General features: G+C 45.9%; 1 protein-coding gene across 3 annotated transcripts in view; it reads left to right on the top strand.

Moving 5' to 3' along the window:
- The window catches only part of Kif13a (kinesin family member 13A), a 177,472-nt gene that overhangs the window by 144,292 nt on the left and 21,553 nt on the right, over positions 1–11,627 (top strand). For 2 of the 3 annotated variants that reach the window (XM_013349116.2, XM_026782988.1), the window contains exons 26-33: positions 228–266; positions 1,842–1,941; positions 3,054–3,180; positions 6,217–6,272; positions 7,015–7,139; positions 7,356–7,532; positions 10,377–10,469; positions 10,609–10,761. In XM_013349116.2, the coding sequence (XP_013204570.1) occupies positions 228–266; positions 1,842–1,941; positions 3,054–3,180; positions 6,217–6,272; positions 7,015–7,139; positions 7,356–7,532; positions 10,377–10,469; positions 10,609–10,761 (870 nt within the window). The remainder of the gene's footprint in view (positions 1–227; positions 267–1,841; positions 1,942–3,053; positions 3,181–6,216; positions 6,273–7,014; positions 7,140–7,355; positions 7,533–10,376; positions 10,470–10,608; positions 10,762–11,627) is intronic. The other variant, XM_013349117.2, reaches the window with a different exon arrangement.

Raw genomic sequence — 11,627 nt, 5'->3', positions numbered from 1 at the left:
CACACACACACACACACACACACACACAAACATATACACAGACAGACGGACAGACAGGCAGACAGATGAATTTAATCCTTCCTTCCTGTCCTTTTGGGATTCGGTGAAATGCTTTACGGTGCTAATGTTGTACGAGGCGTCCATTGTAACGTGTTAAATTATCTTTCCCTGTGTGCTGTTTGAGAAAACGAAATGCATGTCCTTTATGTTTATTTTCTCCCCACCAGAGAGATGAGGAGGATGGCGATGATATGGATAGTTATCAGGTATTGCTGCCACTGTCAACCCTGTGCATGGGGCACAGCTCTCGCTAATCGCCAGCCTTCGCAAAGCAGGGCCCAGGGAGGTGGAAACAGGGCCACGGAGTGAGAATGTGCAGTTTCTCACTTGCTTTTGGTTTGCTTTGTATGTGAGAAAGGTCACAGTACTAGTTCTCGCGATTTTCCTGTTGATTCCAAATCTGTAACCAGACACTGCACTGTTTGCTCTGCCGGCTCCAGCGACCAGCTAGCAAAGCCTTGCTGAGCGAGACCACGATGGCCGTAAAAAGATGAACGATCTCAAAAAACACACTGCTCTCCATTCAGTTCATTGGTCCAGTCTTGTCTTTCCCCTACTAAACTGTACTTTGCCTCTCACTTCTGGAAGATTTCTGTCACCCTACGTGCCATTTTTATTAGACAACGAGCTTAGAGACTGAACATAGACCTTTCTTTTGTTTTATTTAACCAGTGGCCCTCTCTTTAGAGTCAAGCTTAGTTCATCATGTTGAGAATTTAAATAGCAGCACTTTTTGTTGGAAATGGAGGAGAGGGGATGAGCGGATGTGCCATAGATACCCAGTCAGCCTCGGCTAGCCTTACAATCACGGATGATGGTGGGGTCGTGGTCAGAGTAGTCAGCCAAGATGAAAGTTTCAGGCATGAGTTCCCAGTCTTTGTACTGCTTTCCTGGATGTCAGTTGTGGGGACGTTGTAGGAGAAGCTTCCAGGTTCCCACTCTTGGTCATCATCCGCCAGGAGAGTTAGACCCAGCAGCGTCTGGGGTAGAAGTGATGGTTTTTCCTTCCCTACTAAGAAAGGATGAAACTGAACCAGAACAGACCTCGGGAGGAAGTCAGGATCCCCTCAGGTCTCAGCTGTGCCATCAACTAACGTCTTGTGGCTTTGGGCGTGCTTCCTGCCATGCGCACAGTGGAGTCCAGCATCTGCTTCCGGGAGTTCTTCTAGCATGGCTGACTGCATGTGGAGTTTTTGCATGGGAGGTGTTTGGTTATCCTTGTGGTGACGGTTGGCTGTTAGAATCTTCGCAGCAAGTTTAGGGAGCTTTCTGCTGACCTATTCTTCGCAGTTCAGAAAAGTCTGGTCTTAATTAATTAATAGCAAGGCCATTGAACTCTGAACTACATAAATATTGTCGTTCTCCCTACCGTTTGATGTCCTGTGCTTCGAGCTTGGCTTTTGGTAGCCTCCTGCTTGAGATCACACGTCTTTCAGTGAACTGCTGTCATGCAAATGTACACAGATGTGGTGTGCACACCTGCAACATAAAATCACCTTGCAGCATAAAGGTCATCCTGCTCTGGCATCGTTCGAGCTTGTGTTGCCTTTTAGTGTAACTGTCCTGATCCAGGGCTCTGATTTCTGGGCACCAGCATCCTTGGTCAGCATGGAGTAGTCTGTGACCTCTGCTTTCTCACCTATTAATTAATCACCGTGACCTTCAATGGCCTTTCCTAATGAAGAGCTCCCCCAATCTACTTAAATATCTTTTTCATATGAAAGGAATCATTGTCTACACATTCTATAGAGAAATAAAAAGCTTCCCTCTCTTGTTGTCAGGAAGAAGACTTGAACTGCGTAAGAGAGAGATGGTCAGATGCGCTCATTAAACGGCGGGAATACTTAGACGAACAGATTAAAAAAGTCAGCAATAAAAAAGGTATGTGGTGGGGTCCAGGAGATGGCTCAGCAGATACAGGCACTTGCCACCAAGGCTGACGACGCAGGTTCAGTCCCCAGAGCCCTCATGATAGGAGAGAACCGACATTCACAAGCTGTCCTCCTCTGTCCACATGTACTGTGACATGCTTGCCCCATCCCACACACAAAATAAATAAATGTAAAAAAAAGTACATGGGATTAAACTCTCCCAGGAGTAGCTTTTTCAGTATTGTACAGTAGTAATAATAACAACAACAACAACTAATCCGTGTGAACCACACCTTTAATCCCAGCTCTTGAGAGACAGAGGCAGGTGGATCTCTATGAGCTCAAGGCAAATGTGATCTACATAGTGAGTTCCAGACCAGCCAGGGCTACATAGTGAACCCCTGTCTCACATGATGGATGGATGGATGGATGGATGGATGGATGGATGGATGGATGGATGGATAAATAACCTTATGCTCTCAACTTGACTTCATAGTCACTCATGGTACTTAATGCTTTGCTAGTCCATGTGGATTTTGCTCCATTTTGTGTCAACAAAATTCACCTTGGTAAACCATCTCAGCCAAGTGTATGGTGTAGGTTTGTCTACCCAGTGAGTATAGTCAGGGAAGCCCAGAATTGAGTTTGGAGCATGAAGACAGAAAAATTTGTCCAGTAAAATTCTTTTCACAGTGAGCCTGAAGAAAAATGTTTTGTGGAGCGTGGTATGCAATGCTTTTAAATACCCTGCCTTTGTAACATGGCTTGTCAGTTTATAAACCACATCACACCCATTAATAAACTGGCTCATTCCAGCAAGTGTGTAAAGTAGACACAGCGTATATTCCTAACCCCTGCCCCCAGATGCTGCACCAGTAATACAAACCCCTTCCTGGCCACTCTCCCGGCTCTGTGTATTTCATCTGGCTTCTACCTGAAGCTGACGTCATATCCTGCCTCTGTCTGGTGTTCATGCTTGATCTTCAAGGCCACAGTTCCTTCTCTGGAGTATGGTAGCCACATAAACCATGTTGGATGTCCCGGAGTGAAAACACTGGTTGCGTTACCCTTAGCTGCTGTCCCCTCTTTCGCTGTCACTCATGTCCTCCTGATGTTCCACAGAGAAAACAGAAGACGACATGGAGCGGGAAGCCAGGCTGGTGGAGCAGTGGGTGGGGCTGACGGAAGAGAGGAACGCAGTGCTGGTGCCTGCCCCCGGCAGTGGGATCCCCGGGGCACCGGCTGATTGGTAAGGCCACCCTTTATGCAGGCCAGGCATGACCTGCAATAAGCGCCGTGCAGATAGCTTTCAGTATCAGCTAGCTGCAGCGGAGGGAAGGGCCACCCAACTCCAGCATGCCATCTTCTCTGTAACTTCCCCACCAGAGCCAGCTTCTTCCAGAGGGGACCTGGCTGGGCGTAAATGCTGCATTCCCTTCTTCCTCTGAATGAGCAACTTGGATCCTGTTTCCTCTCTCTAGACTGAGAAGGCGGTTTCAAAGTGTCCTGGGCTAGAAGGTGGCTTCAGAATATACTAAAAGAGCACAGAAAATAGATCTATTAAGACCCTGGCACGTGCTTAATTTGGCCGGTATTAATGGAGAGAGCAGTGGTCCTCAACCTTCCTAATGTTGTGACCCTAAATACATTTCCTTATGTTGTGGTGACCCCAACCATAAAAGTCTTTCCTGCCACTTCATAACTGTGGTTCTGCTGCTTTCATGAATTGTAAACTTCTGATCCTCCTGCCTCCACCTCCCAGTGCTGGGGTTATAGGTCTGTGTCACCACACCCATTTTCATGCAGAGCTGGGCACTGAACTCAGGCCTTTATGTGTGCTAGGCCAGTACTCCTGCCAACTTAGCCACAGTCTCAGCTGTATTTCTTGAACTACTTCTTGCGTTTATTCCTGATATGCGAGTGGAATGGTGTTTTTAGTTCTGTTGTAAGACTTACAGACATAAAAAGAGGCTTGTTCCTTTGAATGTAGCTTATTTACTATAATGCGTATTATGTATATAAAATGCCTTTTGTGTATATTGAGTTAAAGGTAGCTCTTTGACTTTTTTGTTTTTCATTTTGTTTTGGCTTTTTTAATTTTTTTATATTTTTAGAGACTGGGTTTCTCTGTGTGGCCCTGGCTGTCCTGAAACTCCCTCCGCAGACCAGGCTGGCCTCAAACTCACAGAGATCCACCTGCCTCTGCCTCCCCAAGTGCCAGGATTAAAGGCGTGCGCCACCACTGCCCAACTGCTCTGTTGATTCTAATTCTCGTTCTCACTACAAAGCCATGTCTTAGAAATTTACTTATACATTGTTCTTGTTGTTTGGATTTTTTGTTGTTGTTGCTTTCTTGTTTGGGGGTTCTGCCTTTTTTTTTCCTGCTTAGGCTGCTGAGTCAGGGAAATTTTTTTGCAGCATGCCCTAGCAAACAGCAAAAAGCTGTGGTAAACTCTCTCTCTCTCCTTTTTAAGCCCTCTCAGGTTTTTAAGTGGATTTAATTGGCCACGTTGGGTGCCACTCTATTGTAATAATGAGCGATGGGGCTGCTTCCCGCCACCCGGCTAGCTTTACCAGAAATAATTACGTGGAAACTGTATTTTTTAAAACACTGCCTGGCCCCTTAGTTCCAACCTCTTATTGGCTATCTCCTACATATTGATCTAACCCATTTCTAATAATCTGTGTAGCCCACGAGGTGGCTTACCAGGGAAGATCTTAACCTGCGTCTGTCTGGAGTGGGAGAATCATGGCGACTGCTTGACTCAGCTTCTTTCTCCCAGCATTCTGTTCTGTTTACTCCGCCTGTCAAAATTTTACCCTATCAGAGGGCCAAGCAGTTTCTTTATTACTTAACCAATAAAACAACAGATAGAAAGATGACCCTCCTCCAACAGTGTTTTGTTTTTGTAGTGCTGGGATCAAACTCAGGGCCTCTATTCTACCCCTGAGCTACATCCTCAGCCTCTGTTCTAAGTGGCTAGGAGAAAACCCAGCATCCCCTTTGAACACCGTACACATGTCCAGATCTGCTCTGGACAGATAGACATGCTAGTGATGTTCCCATCTCTCTGGATCATGGAAGTGGCATCAGCTTCATGGTCTTCCTGAGGATGCTATGCCTGCTGCTTTCCCTCGCAGCCGCTGCCTGTGTGTTGCGATCCTGTCTGTAGTGTGCAGTGTCTCTGCAGGGTGCTCCCTGCAAGGAGTCAGCTCATGCCGACTTTGCTGGTCCTGAAAGCCCTCCCTCGTAAGACGTCCCCTCCTCAGCCTCTTTTATGTGATGTTTTCCAGCCCCACATCATCTTGAGTGTCCCTAAAATGTCACCCTGGGTCCCATCCTAGGTCTGCTTCAGATGAGGAAACGTATGACCAGAGCTCTCGAAGAGCCCTCTGAGGTGATTCTAACGTGGGCCAGTTTGAGCAATGTGCTTGCCTGGTCTGTGCTGTACACACCACCTCCTTGCACAGGCTGTGTGCACGCCTTTGGAGTTTTCTGGGCTCCTGTCCTTTTTGTTTTACTTCCTCTAGGTTCTTATCCACCCCCTTCCATCTGATAGCACCCTGGTCCCTTGTCCCTGTGCCTGGAATTGTTTCTTTTCTTCAAAAATATTTCATTCATTTCTTATTCTTAGGTGTATGAATGTTTTACGTGTATGTATTTTATACACACCATATGTGTGCCTGATGCCTGAAGAGGCCAGGAGAGAGTGTCATGTCCCCTAGAACTAGAGTTATAGAGGGCTGTGAGTCACAGTGGGGTGCTGGGGACTGAACCCGAGTCCTCTGAGAGAGGAGAAAGTTCTCTGAAACGTTGAGCCATCTCTTTGGCCCCCGGAACTATTTTCTGAAAGGCTTCAAATCAACTTTGTTTTAGTTACTCACATCTCATGCCTGTGTCTGGTAGTTTATTTGTATGTCACCGTGATTGCCATGTCGTGTGTCAACATGGGAGTCAAAGAAATGGTGTGTCTTTATAGCAATTTACTTTAAGAAATTAAAAATGGTGGAGTCTGGAGATACGGCTTAGTGCTGCTTGCTGTCGAGCCTGACAACCTGGATTTAATCCCTGGACTCCTGCAAGTTGTTCTCTGCCATGGCACATGTGCCCCCCCACCCCCCTGCACACAGAGAGATACACACAATAAGATAAACATAACAAAGAGATGCGATGGCGTGACTTGAGTAGGCGAGACGCCACAACCCCACAGTGGGTCCTTCTGTTTCCACAGTTAAAATACAAAACACACCTGTTCTTACAGTTAAATTTTGTTGTTGAATTTAGGGTCCCGCCTCCTGGAATGGAAACACACATACCGGTTCTCTTCTTGGATCTGAATGGTAAGTAAGTACTTAACCCATCTCGGGATTATAAATGCCAACTAAGATCATCATCTCCTCAGACTTGTGTTCTTTTGGGTGCATAAATCACTCCCGTAATTACTGATATGGCACACAAGGTGACAGTGTGGCTCGGGTCACATGCATCAGCATGGCATCCGGTCACTGGAGAAGAGCTGCGGGGGTCTAATCACACACAAAGTACTCAGGGTATTGCAGATTGCAAACAAGAACCCAAAGCATGTGCTCTGAGATATGAATGATTGACATCACCTGCAGAAGGCGTGGCCCCTGGAGATTCTGTGTTAGGCTTGGCGAGGGCTGAGGAACCGCATTTCTGACTGGTACCCTCCGCCCTCAGCCCTTAAGGTGGGAAAAGGAAGAGAAGGTAACAGATTTCATGTAACATGGCAGCAGGAGAAAATGCTCGCATGAAACCCATGACTTTTTAGGTTTTTTTTTTTAATTAATACAAGTATAAAATAAGTCAGATGATGGGTCATACCTTAATCCCAGCACTTGGGAGGCAGAGGCAGGTGGATCTCTGTGAATTCAAGACCAGCATGGTCTATAAATCAAGTTCCAGGACAGGTTCCAAAGCTACGCAGAGAAACCCTGTCTTTAAAAAAAAAAAGTATAAAATGGAAAAATTAATTTTAAAGGCATATTTTAAAATGCTGGTGTTTGTTTAAAAGCTGACTTTCTTTGCTCTATTTTCATCTTGCCCCTCGAACTTGCTCAGCGGATGACCTTAGTGCCAATGAGCAGCTGGTGGGCCCCCACGCATCGGGTGTGAACTCCATCCTGCCCAAGGAGCATGGCAGTCAGTTCTTCTACCTGCCCATCATAAAGCACAGTGGTGATGAGGTAATTTACCCCAGGGCTCTCTCGGGGTCTTCACACGCATACAAGCCCTATCAGCCTGATAAACCCTGGTAGAGACCCTGGGGGCTTTGAACAAAATGCCATCCAGGTCGCCATTCCGAGTAGTTGAAGGAAGAAGTCTACTTGGTCACAGCAAGTAGAATTGATTTTCTTTCTCTGGGATGTCTCGTCTGTCCCCCAACATTCTGCTCCTCCCAGGTTTCAGCCACAGCTTCCTGGGACTCCTCGGTCCACGATTCTGTTCACCTGAATCGGGTCACGCCGCAGAATGAAAGGATCTACCTGATTGTGAAGACCACAGTTCAACTCAGCCACCCGGCAGCTATGGAGCTAGTGTTACGGAAGCGGATTGCAGCCAATATTTATAACAAACAGGTAGCGACAGAACTGTCTTACCGTAGCGTGTACAAGGGCAAAATGATCTCCTCTGTGTCACACCCTGTTTTGTAACACTCATAAACAGCTTGGGCGTTATGGAGCCCATAGTCATGGTGGCCAGGTGAAGACCTCAGAAGGAAATGTCAATGCCAGACTCATTAACTTTGCCATGTTCACTGGTTAGGATAGCCATAATCTTTGGAACTGAAGATATGGCTCAGCACTTAGGAGCACTTTTTGCCGATCTAGAGAATTTGAGTTTGTCAGGTAACTGTAACTCCCGCTCCAAGGGATCTGACACTCTCTTCTGTTCTCCTTGGGCACCCCCAACACATGTGCATGTGTCCACACACAGAGATACACACATACACAAATGAAATAAACTTTTTCTTTAAAAGAAGAGCCTGTAATGTTTGCAGGCAGCAGCTGCCACTGTCTCAGCAGCAGCAGAGACCGGAGGATGTTTCCTGTCCTCACCACCTGTTCCCAAATACCCAGCAGCCACTTCCCAAATTACCACATAGAGGCTTATATTGATTATAAATGCTCAGCCAATAGCTCAGGCTTACTAACTAGCTCTTATATTTTAAGTTGACCCATATTCCTTATTTACGCTCTATCACATGGTGGGTCCTTTATTAGCATGATACATTCATCTCCTTCCTCTGCATCTAGCTGGTGACTCCTTCCCATCATTCTTAGTTTGGTGGCCCCACTTATACTCCCTGCCTGGCTGCCAGCCAATCGGCCTCTTATTAAACCAATTCGAGTGACAAATCTTTGCAGTGTGCAAGAGGATTATTCCACAGCAGGCCCTGGCACATTAGTGACAACACTGGGACAGAGCAGACTTCTGCTGCTTTGCCAAAACCCATGTCAGAGGTACTGTCAACAAAACTGACCCCCAGGGTTCTTCAGATTGTTTTAGGAAGGCTGGCTAACCCCTGGAGAGATGAAGGGAAGTTAGCATAAGGGAAGCAATGAAAATGAGAATCCCAGGGATGTCCCACCTCTGCCAGTCTGACCCCAATCACAGCTGCATTTAGCTCTTAATGGTCTTGCTGTGCAGCTTGGGTTGGAACTGCCTGTGTGGACCAGGCTCGTAGCTTCAGTTGAAACTACCTATGTAGACCAGGCTCGTAGAGATGTAGAGTCTTGAGCTCACAACGATCTGTCTCTGCCTCCTGAGTGCTGGGATTAAAGATCCCAGCCTGAGATAGGAAGTTTCAGAAAGAGGGTTTTATTCTCTCCTTCTGCTCCTGATTTGGACCTTGAGATTTCTGTCCGGTGCTCCAATATGGGTCTCTGTCTCTGTCTCCTTTCATCGCCTGATGAAGGTTAATATTCAGGAGGATGCCTATGTGTTTTTCTTTGGGTTCTCCTTCTTATTTAGCTTCTCTAGGATCACTAATTATAGGCTCAATGTCCTTTGTTTATGGCTAGGAACCCAATATGAGTGAGTACATCCCATGTTCCTCTTTTTGGGTCTGGCTTACCTCACTCAGGATAGTGTTTTCTATTTCCATCCATTTGCATGCAAAATTCAAGAAGTCCTTGTTTTTTACTGCTGAGAAGTACTCTAATATGTATATATTCCACACTTTCTTCATCCATTCTTCCATTGAAGGGCATCTAAGTTGTTTCCAGGTTCTGGCTATTACAAACAATGCTGCTATGAACATAGTTGAGCATATACTTTTGTTGTATGATAGGGCATCTCTTGGGTATATTCCCAAGAGTGGTATTGCTGGCACGAGCAAGAAACTCAGGACCGCGAGGGGTGCACCCACACACTGAGACAATGGGGATGTTCTATTGGGAACTCACCAAGGCCAGCTGGTCTGGGTCTGAAAAAGCCTGGGATAAAACCGGACTCACTGAACATAGCGGACAATGAGGACTACTGAGAACTCAAGAACAATGGCAATGGGTTTTTGATCCTACTGCACATACTGGCTTTGTGGGAGCCTAGGCAGTTTGGATGCTCACCTTACTAGACCTAGATGGAGGTGGGTGGTCCTTGGACTTCCCACAGGGCAGGGAACCCTGATTGCTCTTTGGGCTGACGAGGGAGGGGGACTTGATTGGGGGAGGGGGAGGGAAATGGGAGCCGGTGGCAGGGAAGAGACAGAAATCTTTAATAAATATATAAATAAAAAAAGGAAATAAAATAAAATAAAAAAGAAGTAAAAACAAAAAAGAGGGTTTATTGCATGTGTATATTTACTTAGTGTATTGTATGTGCGCTTACATGCTACAAAACAAGAGTATGCGTGGAGGTTGGAGGACAACTTGTAGGAGTCAGTATAGCTTTCCCTCATGTGGGTCCTGGGGATCAGGCTCAGGCCCTCAGGCGTGGAGACAAATGCCTTTACTCACAGAGCCATCTTGCCCATCAGAGACAAGATTTTTAGGCTTTGTTTCTCATTGGATTTTGTTGTTTTCTGCTCTTTTCTTTTTCTTTTCTTGTATTTATTTATTTATTTATTTATTTATTTATTTATTTATTTATTTATTTATTTATTTATTTAGGTTAGTTGCTTGAGACAAGGTCTCATTCAGTAGCTCAGACTGGCCTCAAACCTGTTATATTCACCGTGTTACCCAGACTGGCTTTGAAACTGATAAGGAATCCTCCTGCTTCAGACTCCCAAGTATGGGGATTTTAGATGTGAGACACCATACCCACCTCCTTTGTTTTGTTTCCTTTCTATTTTGTTGAATATATCTGTACTACTACTAGAATCGTTTATAATAATTTTCCAGTTTGGAAAATGAGAAATTGGTTTGTCTTAGATTCGTTGCACAGTTTGATCCTGCTTTCCTTTTCTTCCCTACCAGAGTTTCACCCAGAGTCTCAAGAGAAGGATATCGCTAATAAATATATTTTACTCTTGTGGAGTGACCTATGAGATAGTGTCCAACATACCAAAGGTAACACGTGCTGCTTCTGCAGATGTCGGCGCGTAAGAGCAGAGGGGGAATGTTGGTTCACTGTGCTTTGAAAGCACATTGCAACACTTACGGAAACGCCATTCACAGAAAAACAGTCGCTTCCTTTCTGTGCCTTTAGGCGACCGAGGAGATTGAGGACAGGGAAACACTGGCTCTCCTGGCAGCACGGAGTGAGAATGAGGGCACCTTAGATGGGGAGACATATATCGAGAAGTACACACGTGGGGTGCTGCAAGTTGAGAACATTCTGAGTCTGGAGCGGCTCCGGCAGGTAAGTGGTACCTGACTGCCTAGTTCTGAGGATGCCGTCGCCAGCCTTCCCCAGCAGTGGGCAGAGATGACACATGCACCTCTCAAAATGCGTCAGTGGAGGACTGCTTGGGTAGCCATTTCCCTAGTGAAAGGACTCCGACAAGAATTTGAGTGTGTGTGTTACATGTATGATGTGTGATGTATGCATGTGTATTTGTGTGTATGTGTGGTGTGTGTGTGTATGTACATGTGTGATGTGTGTTGTGTATTTGTATGGTGTGTGTGTGATGTGATCATGCGCATGTGTGGCATGGGTGATGTATGGGGTGTGTGTGTGTGTATGTGTGTGTGTGTGTGTGTGTGTGTGTGTGTATACACTTGATCGTTTTGATATAGGGTCTTGGTCTGGAAGCTTGCCTGGCTTAGAACTCAGTATGTATGCTAGCCTGTAGTTGGACTTTCCTTTGGACTGCCAGCTCACACGTAATGACACAGAAACTTATTATCAATTATGAAAGCTTGACCTTAGCTTAGGCTTTTTCCCAACTAGCTCTTATAACTTAAATGGACCTGTTTCTGTTAATCTATGCTCTGTCATGTGGCTTCGCTACCTGTCCTCTGTACTGTATGTCCAACTTCAGTGTCTTGCTGACCTCTCCTGGGTCTAGATTCATTCCGAGTGTCTCTCTGCCCAGAAGTCCTGCCTGTTCTTTCCTGCCTAGCTATTGGCCATTTAGCTCTTTATTAAACCAATCACAATGACACATTGTCACACAGTGTAAATAAATACCGTGTAACACTAGCCCGGTCTGCAGCTCGTTGCTGTCCTCCTGCCTCTGCCTTTCAAATGCTGGAATTACAGATGGCTGCCACCACGCTCAGTCC

Source organism: Microtus ochrogaster, chromosome 16 (genome assembly GCF_000317375.1).
Source record: "Microtus ochrogaster isolate Prairie Vole_2 chromosome 16, MicOch1.0, whole genome shotgun sequence".
Classification (NCBI taxonomy): domain Eukaryota; kingdom Metazoa; phylum Chordata; class Mammalia; order Rodentia; family Cricetidae; genus Microtus; species Microtus ochrogaster.
Note: the sequence above shows the minus strand (reverse complement) of the source record. Positions and strands in the feature narration are given on the sequence as shown.